Below are 20,636 nucleotides of genomic sequence, written 5' to 3'. Positions count from 1 at the left end.
ACGCTGGGAGTTGGAGTCGGGCGTTGGCGGTTGCGCAGCATCGGCCGGGGCCGCGCGGCGCTGTGGGTCTCTCCGGCAGCGAGGCAGCCATCGCCGCCCACAGCCCGCAGCCCGCAGCCCGGAGCCGCCTTCCCGCAGCGCGCAGCGCCCCAGACACGGTGAGCGGCACCGGGGGGCGGCTGGAGGGAACGGGGGCGGCGGCCGAGGGCGGCTCCCGGCGCGGCGGGGCCGTGAGGGGCCGGCCCGGCCCGGCAGGAGCCCCGCGGCCTGGCCCCGCCTGAGCCCGCTTTGTGCGGGGGCCGCCGGGGCCCTGCTCGGGCAGGGCCGGGCTGCGCCCAGCGGGGGGGCCGCGGCCGGGCCCCGCCGCGCTGCGGTTATGTAAGGCCGGGCCCGCGGCGGGGGGAGCCCCGGGGAGGGGGTGGCCACAAAGGGGCCTGCGGGGGGGGCTGCGGCCTTCTGGCAGCGGTAGCTGTCACCTCGGGGAATCGCGCTGATCCGAAGTGCCGCATCCCCAGCGCCTCTCCAGGGCCTGGAGGAAGAGCGCTCGGTGTGCTCCGCAGCCGGGAGCCCTCACACAGGGCCATGTTGGATTGCTGCTCCCCAGGGCTCGGATTCTTTGTGTTTTGTATGGCAGCGAGCTCACCGAGGGAGCCAAACAATTAACATTTTTTAGTCACGAGAACATAAGATTTCATAAATTACGTCAACTTGTAACTAAATAGCACACAAATAATCTTTTTTTTTTTAACTAAATACTCAGATCAATAAGTCACTATTAAAATAAAAAGGAAGTATGTTGTCACCTCTGGGGTTATGAATCTGGGGTGCTTGTCCACGGAAAGAGTGACATGGTCAAGGTAAACAATGGGGCTTCTGTAAAATATCCCAAATTATGTCTCCTGGATCAATCAATAGTTTTAAAAATCTGAATATCCAGAATAGCCTTTGTTTTTGCTCTTATTGAAATCTCATGACAACAAACTGTTTTTTCATAACCATTTTTTCATTAAAAAACATAATTTTATGATTAGTAATTTGATTAATATAGTTTGTCTCTTGGATTCTAATATGACTGTTATTGGCGTAGTCCCTTCAGGTGAAAGCAGGCGTCTGAGATTGTTTTATGTTATTACTATAACAATTAACATTTTTTAACTACTGTTAGCTTTATAAATTCATCTTAGAGCTTATAGAGTGGGGTTTCTTTTTGTGCTCTGTGGCACAAAAACCTTGCTAGTGTAGCAGCTAACAAAGCCATTATTTCAGAGAGCAAGAGGCTTTAAATTACATAACTGAAAAGAACAAAGCTGGGAGTTCTGTGTAGGTTCAGCTAAAAGTCAGTAAGGCAGGAATTTCTCACTATAGACAAGAGTCAGGTTTTTAACACGTATACCTCTAGGACAATAAAAACAAATTCCAATTAAGCAAGTTTTCTAAGATGTAAGAGTGATCTTAATCGACCTCTTTTAAATTAGTTAATTTGATAAGCAATGATGTTTTCTTTCTTAGCATCAAACTTAAGATGAGTGGCTGCCGTGTCTTTGTTGGACACTTAAGCTCACGTGCTCGGGAACGGGATGTGGAAAAATTCTTCAAAGGGTACGGACGCATACGAGAAATACATCTAAAAAATGGATTTGGATTTGTGGTAAGTAGTACCTTATTTTGTCTTGCTTGGCATTACTAGTCATGGTAGTCTGAAGTCAAGAAAGAGCAAATGCTGGAGATGATAATAGTTCCAATGGGAAATGGAAAATATTAACATACATTTCAGATTGCTTTACAGATGATGTGATTAGTTTTCTTTCACTCATTAAGCTTTTTCCTTGTTTTCTGCAAGGTCTTGCTCAAAATCTTGTTAATGTTCTAACTATGTTAAATGCATCCTGAATCTGATCGTTGTCTTCCCTGGCATTTAGATTTTAACCCTTCTTTCTGCAGACAGAATAAATAGCCTGTTAACACACTATAATATTCAACCAAATCTTGACCTAGAGAAACATTTTTATAGTTTCTCTCTCACTCCTAGTCTGCTTGGTCGTATTTCTAAATAATATCCAGACATAAAGGCAAAGTAGTTGGCTAAGATAACAGGTGTAATAGGTGTTTACTGTTGGATTTAAGCAGCACAGCTTAAACTGTCGTGCAGCTAGAGTTAGGCATATTCACCATCATCCTATGTTCATAAAGTATATGTTTTTCTCAGGCTAATAAACAAAGCACAGTTCATTGGATCTTAGTTTCCTACCACTGCTTTTTGACCTCTCTGTTCCTAAACTGTGACCCAAATCTTTGCGGCTTCCCAGGCTGCCTGAGGATCAGCCTATTTCTTTGCTGTTATCTGCCAAGAACGGGCCATTCTGCAGCACCAAATTCCAACCGGAAAGGTTTATACTGCCCTCACACAGCAGTGGGCTTACATGCCATTTGTTCTGCCATGATCAGTTGCTTGTGTGAAGCTATGGGGAAAAGAAGGAAAAAAAAAATGCTTTGCCTGCTTAAGTTTCATATGAATATTACTTCTGAACTCCTACATGTGCCAGTTCCTGATCGCAGCGCGAGCTACTTCTTGTTGGCTGCCGCCAGTAGGTAAATACCTCCCTCCTGAAGTCTGGAGGTAAATGGCTGGTGTGCAGTTGAGCAGTTTATTTAGTCCATCCTTTCCAGTTGGTGCTACTTCTCAATTGCTTTTCCCTGAGCGTTTCTCTTCTCTTCTTGGGCAGGGCTGTTGACTCATTCAGGAAAGCTTCTGTTGAGCTCCTGTATGTGAGTCAGCCAACCTTCCTTTCTTCCTTCCTCCTCCAGTTCCTAGGTAGTGGCATTTTCCTTTCAAAATTTACAAATAAACTTCAATAATTGTCCCATAACTCTGTCAAAAATGTTTAATCGCTCCCATTATTTTTTTTTCTTTCTGAATGAAATGTTGCCTAGGTAGCTTGTGCCCTTTGTCTTTTCTCCTGTCACTGTGCATCCACATGAGGAACATACTTCCATCATCTCTGTAACTGCATTTTAGGTTTTGGAGGACCCTGACTAGATCCCCTTTGAGCCCTCTCTTCAGCAGGCTGAACAAACACAACTCTGACAACCTTTAATCATTTATTAAGTTCTCCAACCTTCTGATCAGCTTTGGTGACCCCCTGCTGGTCCTGCTCCAGGTTTTCAATGCATGTCTTGAGCCTGGAGAGACCAAAAGCAGACAGAGTGTTCCAGGTGTGGCCTAGCAAATGCCAAGCAGGGTGGAATAATCAATGTCTCTTGGCCTGCTGGGTGTATCCCTGCAGGAGCAGCCCAGGACACGGTTTGCTTTCATTGCTGCAAAGCCATACTGCTGACCTACGCCTGGCATACTCTCTGTGAGGATTCCCATGTCCTTTTCAGCAGAGCTACCCTCCAGCCGCTCAGACCCCAGCCTGTACTGCTTCTTGGGATTATTCTGTCTCACATGCAGGACTTTACATTTATCTGTGTTAAAACTTGCAATTTTTGTTGAAGTAATCATTCAGCCTATCAAGCCCTCTCTGTGTGTTTTTTCTTCTACTGTATCTATTTCTCCTCCTACTTTAGTGTCATCCACAAAATTGGTGAGGGTGCATCCAATCCTGCCATCCAGGTCATTTGTAAAAACATCGGATAGCCCTTGAGGTATTCTACTTGTGGCTGGCTGTCAGTTCCCCTTTGTTTTCAGTTATTTGAAATCTGTATAAAACCTTTTAAAAACCCAAGTGATTCTGGTTTAACATTGTTGTAAAAGAAAAAAGCGTGTTTTAGTCTGCTTGATCCGAATCATTGCTTGATCTTTGAAACTAATGATTTTGACTTAAATTCTGTAGATTTCAATACAGAATCTTTTCAAACTTGAGAGCTAGTATGTGAAGCTAGATAGACTGGCAGCCGTTCAGTGTCTTAGAAACCAGCTGGAATCAGTGGGAGTTGTAGGTGTTAACTACACACCTTCGTGTAGTTAATGATGGATCTAAATAGGTTTTCCCCAGATAATTCCTGTGTCATTGTGCAGGGTTGTGTGATGTTTGGTAGTGAAGCAGATTTCAGTGCGGGATGGGGCGGAAAGCATTAGCCAGTTTTGCTTCTGAAAAGCTGCTTACAGTTATAAAAACACTTTCTTCCACTTGAAGCTCTTTTTGTTCATTGCTCTCAAGCTACATTTCCACGTTTTTGTTTTCTACAGAATGCTGTTGGTGTAAGCATTCCCTATCCAACTGCCTGTTCTCACTGCTTGCTTTCTTCCTTTTCTCCCCTTACCTTCACTTGGTGTTACCACACTTGTTCAGCCACGTGATAAGCCTACCTGGGAAGCTGATCTATTTGAAAAATAACACTGTCTTTTTCACCCCACCTCCTGCAGCAAGTGTGCTGTTTTTCATCTGGATAGGTTTCTTGACCTAGTTTCCTGCAGAGCTGTACAAACAGCTTTGCCAAGAACCAGTGGGCTGGATAGTGGGCAGGATCGACTCAAGCTGACTAAAGCAGCATTGCTGCCAAAAGTGAAGCAGCAGATTCCATTGCAACAGTGTATGGAATTGCACATCACAGCTGATCCGGACCCACAGGTTGCCAGTGCTAAAGAGGGGCTTATCTTCCTTGCTCGTCTTACACAGGCACCTTTTTTTCCAGAGTAGTGAGCTGAATTTAGCTTAGAAAAAAAAATCAGAAGTTTTTTTTTTTCTGTCTTGCTGTTTCTTTGCCAATTCAGTAAAAATTGAATTCTTAGGAGGGTTTTGGAAGTGTGCTACTCCCCTGCTTTTGATTGCAGTTCGATAGATTGAGCTGTTACATAGAATTTCCCTGCATGTAGGGCTGTGTTTTAAACTGTATACCTTGCAATGATCCTCCCACCCCTCCCCCAAAAGGTATTTTAGATATTTCTGTAATAATCCAAGTCATTTAATTTATTTTACGTAGCTCCCACAAATAGTTCTACTGAAATAGCTGAAGGAGGCAAAAGGAGTGTGCAGGGTGCAGGTAGAAGGAATGGTCCAAGCTTTTCAGTCATTAATGTGCCAGGAGTCCACTCTTTGTTCATAGTTCTGGCTGCTACTTGCTGCAGAAATTGAAAATTTGTAAAGAAAGTATGTTTTCTAGCATTTGAATATCCTGTGAGGGAAAATAATTCTATATTCCTTTTTTTTTTTTTTTTTTGTAGGAATTTGAAGACCACAGGGATGCTGATGATGCAATTTATGAACTAAATGGTAAAGAGTTGTGTGATGAAAGGTAAGCTTGATACATTTTCCCTTAAGGTCAGCAAGAGTGTTTTGCATCTAGATGTGGCACGTTAGCTTGTGCTGACGCCTGTTTGTTCTGGCTCCGTGACATGTTACACCTTCTGTAACTTTATCTGAAGAGATTTATTTGAATATGTTGACTTCAGAAAACAAGTTGATGATAACCTCTCATCATTTGGGGTATTGCCCTTCAGTTTGCAACGAGATGGTCAGTAGTGATTGCATGTTACGGTCATTTTCATTTGCATTGTGGAAATTGGTTTTAGGTTATTAGGTTGTTGTTACTCCTTTTGGTATCTTTTTCACTCTGTGATTAATTTTGGGCTCTGTTTTAATTAAATTTGCTAAACCAATTACAGACCCATGACAATTTTCATGAAAGTCTTGAGGGAGATGAATGAGGCAGGAGAACACCATTGTTCTGCCTCTTTAAGAAATGCCAGTGACTGTATTATAAAATACTGCTTGTAAGGGCAAGATGCTTCTTGTTTGTGCACATGTGGTTCCAGTTGCGAAAGATTTCAGTCACTCTCAAATACTTACTTTTTTTGTTCGCTTGTTTTGTTGCATAAGGGTTACAATTGAGCATGCTCGAGCCCGAAGAGGAAGGGGCAGATTCCCGCAACGGTTCAGTTATTACCAGTCGACGAGTGGATCTAGGTAGGTGGTCTGGACTCTGTTCCCTCAAGCAGAGTAACTGAAGAACTGTACTATACTGTTGCTTTCTTCCCGTGCTTGGAGCTAGGGATCCAGCTCTGTTTTCCTTGCGGAGCTTCATGGCAGAGGTTTTACGTTCTCAAACCTTGGAGGTCCATTACTGTTATTTACCTCTTTTGGCTGAGGAAACTGTGGTCTTTAAAGCAGTTTAACTGGCTCGCAGAGATTCACAAACACCTTTTGAAATGCTTCCCCTCCTTGTTGTAGGCACTGCATTGGTCTCGCTTCCTACTGTTGTGTAAATGATGTGAAGGAGTAACGCTGCAGTCGGGTTGGCTGTTCTTAACGCTAAACCAAGGAGAATGCCAGAGCTTCTCTGCTGAGGTTTCTGTCATTAAACTGAGCTTACAAGCTAAGTAGAAGTGTTGTGGAATAATAGTTCTCCAAGGTATTTACTATCTAACCAAGCTTTCACATTTCCAGCTGTATGGTTATCAAAATGCTTACTTCATCACAGTGCAAAAAAGGAACTGTATTTCAGAAGCAGGGTTAGGGGACGAGGTACTAGCACGTGCAGAAGCATTTAAATACCAGCTTTGCTGACCGGACAGGAGCCTTCTGAAGGAGAGCCTCTGTTCAACAACAAAATCTGAAAAGCAGGAGATAGCTCACGTGGAATACCTGTAGTGGACCTGCAGTATTTGTGGCCGTGTTTACTTCCAGTGAATTGAGCCGGTGGTGAATCTTGTACCACGTTGCAGTGAATTTTGTGAAGTTTTGCAGCTTTGCATATATTCCACCAGATAAGCACATTTACATCTCTGTACTTTATGTCTACCTATTTATGCTTGAAATAATTCACTCTGTAAAAACATTTATAACTGTGGCCTACACAGAGTAGCAGTCGGAAGAAAGAGGAAGATTTAACTGACGTAAACCTCTGCATTTCTTTTAAAGACAGAATTGCAGCCAGTTACGAACCAGTGTCTGGAACATCTAATTTGCATATGCAAGTATGCTAATTAGATTATTTTTTCTTTAGCGGCAGTAACCTTGATGCGGTATAATTGATCCGAGGTCCAGGCTAAAAGTGGACTTTTAAAGTAGGAAGTGTGATTGGAGGTCGTGGGCGTCTGACGTTGTAGTCATGTTCATGACGTCAGACTGCCGATGCCAGACAGGAAGAGACTTCGGTTTGCAATAATGGAAAAATGAGACTCAGCCTGCCAGTTTTGGGACTCTGGGACCTCTGTTTAAATGCTCTGAAGATCTGGATGTTCTGAAAAAAATTGGGACACTTGGAGGTATGCACTGAAATGAAATTGCCTATGCTTCAGTGTACAAATCAATACGCACAATTTAGGGTTATGTTTTTGTGGGAGGAGAAGATGAGAATAATTTACTCTGAGGTCAGTGTTCTTAATTCTTGAGTCTTTTTGTAGTAATACAAAGTAGTGCCATTGTTAGAATCCTGCATTACTTATCAAAAGGCTGGCGTATGTTTTTCCATAGTTCTCAGATCCCTTTGGATTCAAATGGCTAGCATTAGGATCAGAAATAGCCTGCAAGGGCAGTGTTTTTTCAGGATGTCTTACTGTTCTTTTCTGTATGAATATTTTTAAGCCACATTTTCATTTTCGAGATGGTTTTAACCTTTGGTTAAGGGGAGAAAAAATCCACTTTCATTCAGGAACTGTGAACTGCCACGGTTATTTCAAGGTAACAGTTATCGAGATCTCTTTTTACTAAACCAGTAATATTTCTACGCACAAGAATATTGAATATAGGTCATGCATAAATATTGACAAGTGATTGGGCATTTAGAAGCATGAATTAAGGTGCCTTTAAATTGTGCCTCAAATTGCTGAGTTGAAGCTGAATTTATCTTACCAACTAAAAAATAAAAATAAAATATTGCGTTTTAGATGAATAACCTCCAAACCCCTGTGTGTGAGCCAAGCCTGTTAAATGCTGAAGTTAAACTAATTATTTTTAAAGTTTTTTTTTATTCTATTAGGCACTTGTTTCAGTATTATCTAGAAAAATGGCAGCTGTATTGACTGCATTGACATAATGTTCATCATCAAAATCCTCTTTATTCCCCTTATTACAGTTGTTCTCTTGTAGCGGACTCTTAGGTATGTTTTTTACTAGGGAGAATCAAATCTGCAGTCCAGAAATAAGGAAAGTACTTGACTCAAATCTTGCAGCAAACTACAGAAAACATTAAATTTCTTATGTTCTAAATTCCTTACACTGGAGACTTTTTTTCCCCTCTGAACTCTTCTAGCCGGTATGGACCTCCTGTTCGTACTGAACACAGGATCATAGTTGAAAACCTTTCGTCCCGTATCAGCTGGCAGGTGAGTTACCATCTTTTCTTTTTTTCTTTTTTTTTTTTTTAACACTTTATTTTTCTGCCCTGTTGGTAAACTGCTCTCAACCTAATTTTGTATTAAAGCCATCATAAATATTTAATGCAAATAAAAAATAGGCAAAGAAGTCAGCGATTGCAAACAATTAGCGTTCAAACAGTTAAAGAAGTCTTTGGTTTCACAGCTGTGCAAATAGTTCTGTAAATAGATTTTGTAGTTGGGAACTGATTCTTGCTTACTTGCGTTTACCGACTGATAAAACTTGAAACAGCTCTAGATTGTTTCTGAATTACTGAAGAATGACATCTATTCAAACCATGTCATCTTTTTGTAGTACGATAATCATGCACTTGGTTTGATTGAAATTTATGGTCTTTTCTTATGCTTTACAAAGTACTTTTGTGATGTGATGCATGATTGAGAAGTCGTAAGGCATCGTTAATAAAGGAAGTCTTAAGAAAGCTTCTGTGTAAAGTGTGCTTACTGTAGATACTAAACAAGAACCCTTTCATCTTCTAATGATGAAATAAACCATCTTCTGTAGATTTCTTACCACTTTTCTATCTTTTTTTCCTGCCTCGTACTAATGTTTTCCAAATTTTCTAGCTGGCTTTTAAACAGAATAAACACATAATCAGTTTCTTCACTTGTTCTATGTAGTATACAGTCTGTATAGAACTTTTTTTTTTTTTTTTTGAATATTCAAAGACTTGGTCTTGCAGCAAAGTCCACTTGAGGCTGTTTTGCTTGGCTGGAGCTCCACTGATGTGTCTCATAAGAGCTTGGGTGCAGATAAATAGCAGAACTAGGATTGTTCATCTTCTGTGTGATGGGTTTAAAAAGTTTCTAGTTGTATGATTGTGCTAATTACCAAAAAATTGGAAAAACAAATTCTGAGTCGATATAATGAGATATAATGAGTTAGTGGATTTCATCTAAATCACTTCTGGGTATGCTGTGCAGTTATGTATTAGAAGAGATCATTTAAAAAATAAATAATAAAAAAAAGGTATTTGGAAATGACAGTAGGCACTAGAGAAGTAAGCTAGAATAGTGTTAAAAAGAATGAATCTTATAATGCTCTTCAGTGTTAAATTCATAACTTGGGGGGGGGGGACATTTCTGAAACTTTCTTTTACTTGTGAATATTTATAATGGCTTTACACGTCTTACTGATTTAGACTGAAGCCCACCCAATATGGATTTAATGGCTATAAATCTTTAGGATTCTAATTACATGTTTTAATGACTCTTTTATATGTATAATAAGTTACTGTAAGAGACTTTACTTCTTGATACCTGCCTAAAGAGACAATCACTTGAAGCTAAAATCCATATGCAAGCCTCATTTAGTTTTGAAGCTGACCTGCTTTGATATTGATACTGTTTTAACTTCTTTTAACTATGCTACTTGCACAAGTGATTCAAATAGCTAATACACTAACGATAGTGGCATTATTACTCCTTTGTAATCTTCAAGCTTCTAGCAGCCACAACTGATATGGAACCTTGCTTGAAAACTTGTGTGCATCTTTTCATCTTTGGTGTGTGCAGATCCCCATGCTTTGAGAACATCTGTCTCCTTTAAGAGTTACTGTGTTGAGATATTAAAAAGATAAATGAGTAAAATTATAATATTTCTTTTCAGATTAGCTTCTTTGACCCATTGACGATATCATTAATAGATAATTACCTAATTATCTATTAGGTAATTAGGTACATACCTAAGTAGTAGACAATTTTGTCAGAATTCTCTTGATTTTAGTAAAAGCATTTCTGCATGTTCAGAGCTCTCCAGCCACTTACTAGTTCTTCAGTGTCTGTGAATTTCCAAACAGTTGGGAAAACTGGCTCTGTGTTACTTGAAGATCTAATTTTTAATACGCGCTTTTCCTATTTACAGTTGTCCTACACTTTGTTGCCTTTTGATGCCAAGGACAACAGAGTATTCTTGTGCTGTTTAAGGTGAACTGGAGCAGTAAAGTTAGAATAAAATTTGACTTGGGTTTAACAAACAGAAAACCAAACTAGATAACTTTAAAACATTTCCCAAATTCTACTTATCTTGCACACTTAGTCTCTTGAATAATAATGTTGGCATCTTAATTATGTTGACAGTACTATTATGAATTATATTCCATGATAACCTTTAGGAGTCAGTGTACTGTCTGGCAAGGGGGCCTCAGTTTTAAAGAGTAACATTTTTTTAATTAGAAAATGATGTAGTTTAATATTTTTAACTTTCTCTTAATTTACTGGTCCTGGTCTGGTTAGGTTTTCATTGACTTAAGCAGGGCCAAAATTTTGTTCTTAACTTCTAAATTGGGCTAAACATACTGAGGTTGAAATGTTACTTTTAATGGTGGTGCAGGGCCCATTTTTCACTTGCTATTACAATTACATTTCTTTGCACATTTGAAACAAAGGGAATAATCTACTAGTCTGCATGTGCCGGTTTTTAAAATTAAACTACTGAATTCTAATTAAGAAATTAGATAAAACTAAGCCTTCTTATATCCTGTGGCAAATGTTCTGATTTTTTTTGGCTTTTTGTTTTGTAGTCTTTTCTTCCTTAAGCACATTTCTAACCAAGTGCATTTTGAACCTCTTCTAACAACCTTGATTTGGTTAACCCTCATTTTTCTTGTGTGGAAGAGAAAGAACCAAAGATGTGGGGGTTTCTAGAGTCTGAAATTCTAGGGCTTGGCCTGTTCTGAATTTTCCTTTTGGTTCCTGTGACACTCCTGTTTTTTGGCAATCTAGATCTTGGTTTGTCTGGGTTTGATCTCGATTGGCTAGCGCAGATCATCCTCGGGTTCTTTAGCCACTTCTGGAGACTATGTCCAGTGCTTTCAGGGCCTCTGGTACCTCGGTGAAGCACATTGCTATGAGCCATCACTGCCTTTCTCATGTAAGAGAGTTCCTCTTGGCCAGCTAGGTATTGGACAAGCAACTCTTTGCTTAAGGTACCTTCTTATATCATCTGCCACTTGTGGCGTGCTGCGGTAAGTAGTCTGGGACTAAAATACCAGCTACAGTTTGGTAAAAAGTAGTGGTTTAACTTATGCAAATATTCTGTTGTTTAGTGACCTTTCACATTGTTTTTTTTGTACTTTATGCTACTGTGGAGCAAGTAATTTCATAGTGCGTGTGTGTTTAGCCTCTATTAAGTTAAATGCAAGGATGTCTATTGACATGACACTGTAGTGTGACAGAATAATCAGTTGAAATCTAAGAAAAAATGCTCTTATAAGATTATTTATTATATGCTAATTAAACATATTTGCCTTTAATTTTGTTGTGAAGCTGGGGAGGAGAACGTATAGCATGAATTTGTCTAAGTGTACCGGATTGTCAGTTACCTGGGACGTTAATCCTCATAGTATTAAAATTTGCATTTAATACTATGTTGCTTTTCATCTGGTGTAGTTCTGATATCAATGCATATGTTGGTATTTTAAGTTCTGTACTGCTTCCATAACAGCTATTTTGTGACAGGATCATTTGCAGAGCAGTATTTTATTCAGTGTCTTCGTAAGTGAGGGGTTCTTTCTATACATAGCTGCTATTACGTAGACTGAGATTAAGAAACTGATTTTTCTAAATTGTGGGTATATATAGAGGGGGGGAAAAAAAGCATTATGCAGTTTTAGTGGAGAGAGTTCTAGGGGGATGTTGCCTACTGCTAGCTGACTTTTTTGTCTTCTGTTTAAGGCTAAAATGTTAACTTTTACTGCAGGACTTGAAAGATGTCATGAGAAAGGCAGGGGAGGTCACCTATGTGGATGCACACAGAAACAACAGGAATGAAGGGTAAGTTCATGTTTGTGTATAAATCTGTGTGATAATGAAAACCATTAAGGATTATTATTCCTGTAATACAAAAATAAATGAAACATAGCTATATGGTCTGGCTTAGCTTGGTTGAAATTTCTCCAATTAAAAATAATAAATAAACCTATCAGTAGGTAGGAGTTCAGAAGGGGTATTGAACTCATCTGTCCTCCACAATGAAAACAATTTCAAAACAGAAGAAGGGAGAAAAGTCAACGGTTGTTTGTTTTTTTTTACAGTTTTAAACTTAAGAGTTATTTATGTATAGCCATTTATCATCTAATTCTGATTTCTGAGGCCAAAATATCACCTGTCTGTAGGCTACCTTGCACTGGTTCAGCAGGCAAAGTCACCGGAAATGAACGTAACGAAGGAAAAGAGATGAAAAACCAAAGAGGGGATTATTTATTCACTGTTAACATTTCCCCAGTTGGTGCAGGTTTGTGTAGCTTCCTGGATTTCTATCACCTCATTGCAGATGAGAGTTTCAGTAATGTTTAAGAAGATATGAAAGGTTTATGTATGGCTAGGCCTGTTAGGGTCATATTTTCCTGTCATCAAGTTAAAAATTAGCTTTGAGATGATAAAACATCAAGCTGTGAATCAACAGATTTTAAGAGGTTTGAACTTGTTCTCCTTGCTTTCTCAGTTTCTCTGATTTTTTTTTTTTGTCTTTTCTGGTGTATAGGGTTGTAGAATTTGCATCTTACAGTGATATGAAGAGTGCGCTGGAAAAATTGGATGGCACTGAGCTGAATGGACGCAGAATTAAACTGATTGAAGACCACAGAAGGCATAGGTACGTCAGCTGACTTGATAAAATTCTGCTGAGGGTTTGGACTTGGGTAGTATTAATGCCAAAACTGCATTATCTAATTCTTTGGTCCCAAGCTAAATATCACAGCAAAGAAGCACTTTCTAGCAGTATAAACAGGTTAGGTAAGATCTGACTTGCTAAAAATAGACTGAATAGAATGCGTTAGGATGAGAGTAAGGAGAAATCTTTAAAATAAAACATAATTTATATTTAAAAGGATTATAAGCTATGATATTTTGATATTAAATTCCTTTTATTTTATTGGGACCTGTGAAATGCCTCTCAGATTATTGTGAAAGCCAACATTTTCACGAGAATAAAAGAAAAGATTAGCTTCCTTGTGTTATTCCCAAAGCAGTTCTGCCACTTAGTCATAAAAGCAGGTTAGCTGCAGCTCTCTCATTAAGTCTCTTAAAAATAAATCTATTTCTTTCCATGAAAAAGGGTTGTATAACTAGAGATTGTGTTAAACTCTTGAGCCTTGAAATGTAGTGGTGGTATGTGCCAGAGACATTTTTAGCATCTTGAAAAAACCCTAACTAATTTGCATGGGCGTTTCTAGAGAGACTGAAGACTACAGGTATGAATTTTCATTTTTGTGCTTTTCTTGATAAATGGCTAAAAATTGTTTGCTCTGAGAGATTGGGAGAGAGGAGAAGGAGGAGGCAGAAAAGGGGAAAGGCCTTCTCCTTTTCTTAGGTCGGTCTTATTTTGTCAATCTAGCAGAGAATGCTAAGGCTAGCAGTTCCTGGTATCCTTGGCCTAAGATATTATTTGATAGAACTAACAGAGCAGCTCTCTGAAATAACTGAATGCTGTGTTTAGTGCATTCAGATGGTCAGCTGGAAGCGCTGTGTACACAAAGCGGTTACATAAAGTAGGAAACGGGACTACAGCTTTTAATTGTGTTTCTTTAGAAGCAGATCTCGATCAAGGAGTTACTCCAGATCTCGCAGCAAATCCAAGTCTACAGGATCTTCCAGATCATACAGCCGGTCCAGGTCTAGGTCAAGATCAAGGTCCAGATCCAGGTCTAGGTCCAGGTCTCGCTCGCGATCCCGGTCCCGATCCCGGTCTCGCTCTCGCAGCCGTACACCTAAAAAGAGCTATTCCCAGAAGAGCCACCGCTCCAGCTTGCTAGCTTCTTCCCCATCTCCCTCTTCTTCTAAAAGAAAATCTCGTTCTAGGTCGAGCTCTGCTCATAGCCGTAGTTAACCTGCTCTTAGAGATGTATTAATACGTTTAATTTGATTCAAGTTTCTTGAAGACTTGAGATGAAATACACATGAGAACTGGGAGGGGATGAGTTAACATGATGAAAGGGTAACCTCCTTTTACATTGCCAAAGTGCCTGTCATCAAATAGGCCATCTCTGTGAGGAGGGGCTGTCAGCTTTCTCCTTTCAGTGAAGTCTGGAGTGGGAAGTCTTTTTTTGTTATTTTTTTTCCTGCTATTAGTAAACATTTCTATCATAGATATAATATGTACACATAATGCTGAGGTAATGGGATGAGACAATACGCTGCTTTCTCCCTCTCCTGCCCCCAAATTCCCCTCCACCTTCAAGGCCTTTGACTTCCAAAATACTACGTTATCTTTTGTCCTTGGTATTAAGTCCGAGAACGAGAAGTATAGATTTTATTCCTTAAAGTTCTGTGGCTACTTTTCTGTGTGAGTATGAATGGACCAGCTGAATTTAGTTTAGAGTTCACTTTTTTCCCCCATTGCTTGGCTTAACAGGCTGTTTAAGTTCCAGCTTTAAATGACCTTGATAATAAGCTTAATTTGCAACAGACTTTCAGGAATACATGTTGGCCAGTTGAATATTGTTTATTTGGTTAGTGAAAGAATACAATGTTAACCAGTAAGGAATGCTGGATTTTCCTGTTAAAATGAGTCATACCATTCAGATGTCAGGATTATTGGGAATCCATTATACTAATTTTCCAGTAATTCACTAGTATGTGTTATTGTATGTAGAGGCCTTTATTTGACAGGTGACTCCATAAAACTGCACAGAAATGTCAATATGCATGTCCATGTTTTTAATGTTTATAAAAGTGGCATAGCTTTCATACCCAGATGTATGATACTGAATATTGTGTGTATGACTAGAAATAGTCTTGATGGAAAGGAAGGTTATTTTAGTAAAGGACAGCAGCAAAAATTCCCAGGAAAAGTGTAGTCAGTTGTAACAAAAAGTTAATCATGTTAAAGAGTAAAGAGGATAATTTCTTTAAATCTCCTGGATGCACAGTTGTTTTGATTAATAGAAATTTCCACTGCAAATACTGTTTGTTCTTATAATTTGGAATAAGATTTTTTTAACTTCTGGATTGTTAAAGAAGGGAAACATTTTTGGAAAAATACATGTAAATTAAACTCAGTCTTACATGTGTTTAAATGTACCAATCCTAATAAAAATAAAACCTTTTTCTGGCTTACCTTGCAGTGTTGTGTACTAATGTTACGTGGTATTGTTCACTTTGTACAGTCTTGCAAATACGATCGCAAGGAAACTTACTGGAAGGTGTACCCTTGTGAAAGCAAGCAAAATGTAAACTAGAAACCAGTTGTGATGTAAGTAATCAGATCCTGTCCAAAAGGACGACTGGATAGGATTCTCCTGTCATGGCCATTGGTGTTTCAGAGACCTGATCACAAATAATAGTCTCTCTGCTGTCCTTGCAGAACTATTTGTGTTATTGACCTTCTTGTCCCCAGTTTGACAGAAGAACCAACAGCCATACAGGCTGTTGTCCATACAGGAATTTTCGTGTAAGTAAAACCACTTGGAACATTTGAAATACGGTTCCAGGAAATCTTTTATTGCCTACACTCCTTCCGTTAATGTAAAGCGCCAAGACAGGCACCATTACTAGAGGAAGTTTCTGCTAATCACGTTTACATACTTGGCTTGATGTTACCTGAATTTTTACTTCAGCAAAATGGAAGGAACAAATAGAAATCACTTCGCAAAGGAATCTTGCTAGACGTGACTACATTGGGAAAGCTGGGATTTGCTCAATTTTTTAAGTGTCAGTGTTGCTTGCTTTGGTAAATTTGTGATGTTACCAAAAACCTTCCAAAATGTCCACTTCTTTTGAGAATCTTTGAGATTCGCAAGTGCAGTACTTGGAGACCTTGAGTGCTCCTGACTACAACATGCTTACCTTGCAAATAGCATAAATACAGAGCTTGTGAATGTTACTATTCACTTTTGATTCTTTATTGTACAGTGTCATTCCTCTTGCATAATTTTCTCTTGTTTTACTCAGATGTGGCAAAAACAGGTGAGTAAAGAAAGGTAGGTAGTTGCGGAAATGCAAGCTACATTTTTTAGTTGTGTTTAAAGTTTAGACATTACTTGACATGTAAAATGAGCTACAATTTTGTACACTTAATAATTTTGATGAAGGATGACTCATTGTGCCATTGTAAATTGGTCATATGTGACCTCAGCTTGGAGAAGCAAACCCAATCTAGAAAATTTAGTTTTAGGGCATCTGAATTGGTGGAAAACGTTTTTTTTTGTTTTGTTTTGTTGGTTTGGTTTTGTTTTGTTTTGTTTAAAAAAAAAAAAAAAGTTCTCTAGCCTGAATAAGATAGCCTGAGGCCAACTAGTGTAGAAAAGTCCTGAGAGGAAAGATGAGGGACTAGAGTAGAAAGAAGCAGTGAAGTAAAACAGGACAGAGGGACTTTGGGTTTTAAGAGGTGGCAGCTTCAGTGTCAAAGGCTGTATTAGATACACCTTAGAAGGAAACAAGACCTTTGTTACTGAAGATAGTAGTTCAAATGTAGAAGTTTCCCTATGCATGTGATCTTAAGATAAACAGATTTGGGAACCTGTGTACTTGTTTGCTTTGCTTAAAAGTATTTGGTATTCTGCAGAAGAGCACAAGGTCTAAAGAAACACTACCTGTGTTTCTGTTAGTAGTGTCTGATTCAGGTAGGCATCTTGATTAGAAGAAATAAACTTGGCAGACTCATTAGAGAACACAGTATAGTATTTATTATATTTATAGTAATTATTTACCTGTACCAGGTGCCTTAGTTCCAACACTACAGGGCACAGGAACGAAAGCCCAGCTTTAAAATAACCATAAATAAACTCCTTTAATGTTCTGAAGTCACAGCTTTTACAGGCAGTATGTTCTAACATCTGACACTTTACATGAGAACAAGTAAACCTGTCATTACTCCTGCCTTTATCCTGCTAGCCTGGGTCTTGAAGAGCAGTTTTTTTTAATTTTTGTAACGATTCCACCACAGAGTGGATACTTCAGGTCTCCTGAAGTATTGCTTTTACCAGTTCTTTCTGAATCTGACACATGGAGGGAGGAAGTGGAATTGTGTCCTGGGGTGTAACTCCCCTGTGATCCTTCTGTTTCCCTCACAAGCACAAGTATCCTACTATCCCCAAAAATAAGAGATTTTTTTCTTATGATGTGTATTGCATTTCTTTATTATTAGTTACATTTTTGTCAATTTAATGCATGGCTCTTCAACCAAGAATATCCAAGTAGTTGTGAAGATAAATAAACTTTGATATAATTGGCCACGTCACATCACTGCTTGACAGGTGAGAAAAGCAAAGCAAGTGGTTAAGGGTGTTCACCTGTAGTTGAAAAGTGAGGGAGTTCAGGAACAGATAGGAGAGTGCCTGAAATGAAGGCCAGGATTCTTCATTGAATAGATTCATCTCTGACTCCTGCCATCTAGTGGCTGTACTTGCTCCCACTGCTTGTGGAGTCAGGAAACAGGCTCAGAGGGTTTTGTTTCCTCACAGAAGAGAAAAATGTATTTTAAGAGTCACACAGGCACCCTGGAAGCAGGATGGCTCTGATGGTGTGTTCCATCAGGCCCTGTCTGGGAATCTGGAGAGCTGAATGCTCTTGCAGGAAAAAACAAAACAAAAAATGCCTTGGAAAATGCAACCCTTGTGCCCTATAGGAGCTGTAGCAGCCTGAACATTGCACAGCTCCTAAATGGCTTTGGTTTTCTCACAAGGTTTTTGGAAATGTGTGATTTCCAATGTTTCCTCCATTCCCCCTATGTAGCAATTGTTGGCCGGAAGGCTAAATGCTGTGCGTAGAGTACCTGGGGGTGTTTCCTCTTTTACCAGCCCTGCCATCAGTTACCCCTCCACCCCCTCCCTACAGACCTGCAAGAGAGTTGTTAGCCATTCACCCTGGGGCTGATTTGCCTGGACAATGCCGCTGATGAGCGAGCAGTTACACCTAGCAGAGCCCTGGGGCCGGGGGGCATGCAAGCAGGGTGCTCTGTGCTGATCGGCTGCATGGGATGCAGCAGGTACATGTACACTGACTCCACGTAAAGCAGCCATTCCAGGCACCAAAAGGAAAGTGTAAGGCGTAACAGGCTGGGGGCCTGTGTAAGAAACAAGGCCGCATTATGTGCTGTAGTGAAATACTAGGTAGTGGCAACCCTGTAGGCCTGGGTAGTCTCAAGATGTTCAAAGGACAATCGCTACTATTGATTTGCTGGGCCTAGACTATGAGGGAGTGACAAGGGAGAGGTGGGAGTGTAAGGTAAAACCCGCTCTTCAAGATGAATGAAGGGCTTAAAATAAAAGACAAAGAGTTTCACAGGAACTGAACGATACTGTTTTGTGTTACAGTGGCTGCTTCCCATAACCAGGGTCTCCTCTCCTCATTCCTTGCTTTCCCACCCTAGAAAACCCATGTTCTGTGCGGGTGTTCAGCAGTAACAGGTTGAGCTGGAAAGATCCAGATCAACATGCTTGGAGTAGATGCTTCAGTCCAGGCCAGGAATTGCTCCCTTTTCCAGTCCTGGCATTTATGTGGTCTAAAATCCACATCTGCTCGTTATATGACCTTCCCTGAACTTCTTTTATTCCAGTAACTCATATCTCTTATCCTTGAATGCCAGAAGAATCACACTATGCTGTATTGTTCAGTAAGAATGAGTGATAGTCAGTATATAACTTCTGAGACCCCAAATCTCTAAATTTACTTAGTTCAGTTAATATCTCAAAAACCTGCACTGCACACTCTCCCATTTGTCTACATAACGTGAACAACAGTAATAGCTGTGTGTGGAAAAACTGTGTGATGAGTGGCTTTTGCTTATACTCACAGTGGACAAGTGGTGTTACGTAGCAGCCAGTTCTGAGGTGGACTTGGGTCTAAAGTTGCCCCATGCACGGCTACACTATGACTGTGCACTTTACATAACAGTGGGGTTTGTCCAGTGTATCAGCAATTAGACAGCACACCAGAGTGTCAGCTGCAATGCTGTGCTATAGAAGGAAACTTCAGCATACTTTATCAGATATATCATGTGAAGCAAGCAACTGCCGTAGCATGGAGTTCATGGGCTGGAGGAGGCAGGGCTTGCTGGAGCCAAATGTGTTCTTTGGGAGCTTCCAGACCACACTGCAGCCATCCCCTGTCCTTGACTTGTTGGATATTCTAGCATCATGCAGAATGTGACAGGCCCAGGGAAGGTGGATGTGTGTGGAAAGCTCTCCCTGGTTACAGGACCAGCATGGGGATACAGCTGAAGTGCCTGCACCCCATCCCCAGGTCTCTTGCCACAACATTCACTAGCCTCCAAACTGCAGCATCTCCCTCTGTAAAATATGCAGGATGATGCCGAGTACTGTAAATCCTTCTATCATTCTGGATGATTCTCCAGCCTACTCTGCAAGTTCGAGACAGGTGTTACAGCCTGAGTTGCCTCAGACATTTCTCAGCACAGCAGTAGGCGATGCTTGCAAAGACTGTTCAGCTCTCTCACCCAGGGCTGGCGCACCATGAAGACAGACCGAGAGCCCCTCTGCTCCCACAGGCCCCTTTGTGCCAGCCATTTGCAGAAAGCCTCACGGCCCCTCTGCCGCGGGAGGCTAGCTGGGACCCCACCAGATGGTGCTGTAACACTGCCTCAATGAAATACCCTTTTTAGAGGAAACTTGAAAAACCCATCTTAAAATAGCCCTGGTGACCCAAACCTTTGTGGAAAAAAAAATATGTATTTATGTACCAAAAATACACAACAACACCCCTGACTAGAGAACTGGAAACTCTGCCTTCCTCCGCTCGTGTGGTTTCCGGCATGCTCACCTGCCGGGGGAGCGGAAGGACGAGGAGGGGGAGCGGGGGCCTCAAAAACCAGCCGAAGGAGCCGGGGCATGCGCAGCTCCCTCGAAGGATCTGCTGTCGGCCCACCTGCCTGTCCCTTCCCATCCTGCTGCCTGCCCTGGGGCTGCCTCTGCCCTGAGGAGCACTGCGAGGAAGGCCTGAGGGCTGCAGGCCTGTTCCTGACCCTGCTGCAGCTCCTGAGGGACGCGGGGCACGGCCTGACAAAGGGCACACGCAGCCCGCCTTTGTGGCCACCAGCAGGGCAGCGGGGCGAGGGGGGAGGCCGAATTAAGACCCAGATACTAAACTGCAACGGTAGAAACCACAAGGCAACCACCCAGGAAACCTTCACAGGCTGTTCTTGAGAGTGGTTGGCGAGGCTTAGAAGTAGTGAGAGCTTACAAATGCTTCTTTTCTGAACTAGACTGAGAAAAATAAAGCTGCTGAGGAACCAGCCCCCCCGCCTCCCCACACGCACACACACGTGTACCCACAGGAGCTACCCAGCAGCGGGGCTGGCACCCTTCTCCTGCCACAGCCCTGTTTCCAGCTGGTCTTAGCTACACTTTCAATGGTGCCACTC

The 20,636-nt window shown here is 40.9% G+C and overlaps 1 protein-coding gene across 1 annotated transcript; it reads left to right on the top strand.

The window, feature by feature from the left end:
• LOC311436915 (serine/arginine-rich splicing factor 5-like) lies at positions 1-15,373 on the top strand. Its single transcript, XM_084519483.1, has 8 exons — positions 1-158; positions 1,510-1,648; positions 5,165-5,235; positions 5,820-5,906; positions 8,194-8,266; positions 12,018-12,091; positions 12,801-12,911; positions 13,847-15,373. Exons 2-8 carry the CDS (start codon positions 1,523-1,525, stop codon positions 14,142-14,144), a joined length of 840 nt encoding a protein of 279 aa, XP_084375609.1. The 5' UTR covers positions 1-158; positions 1,510-1,522; the 3' UTR covers positions 14,145-15,373.
• Positions 15,374-20,636: the final 5,263 nt, after the last annotated feature.

This window comes from Aythya ferina, assembly GCF_964211825.1.
Source record: "Aythya ferina genome assembly, chromosome: 5".
NCBI classification, from domain to species: Eukaryota; Metazoa; Chordata; class Aves; order Anseriformes; family Anatidae; genus Aythya; species Aythya ferina.
This window is presented reverse-complemented; position numbering and strand designations above follow the sequence as displayed.

What these genes read in the sequence shown, in the direction of transcription:
- LOC311436915 (XM_084519483.1), top strand. Translation starts at nt 1,523, where the DNA reads ATGAGTGGCTGCCGTGTCTTTGTTGGACACTTAAGCTCACGTGCTCGG. An exon ending in CAGTCGACGAGTGGATCTAG is followed by an intron (nt 5,907 to 8,193) that starts GTAGGTGGTCTG and finishes GAACTCTTCTAG; the next exon opens with CCGGTATGGACCTCCTGTTC. An exon ending in AGAAACAACAGGAATGAAGG is followed by an intron (nt 12,092 to 12,800) that starts GTAAGTTCATGT and finishes TCTGGTGTATAG; the next exon opens with GGTTGTAGAATTTGCATCTT.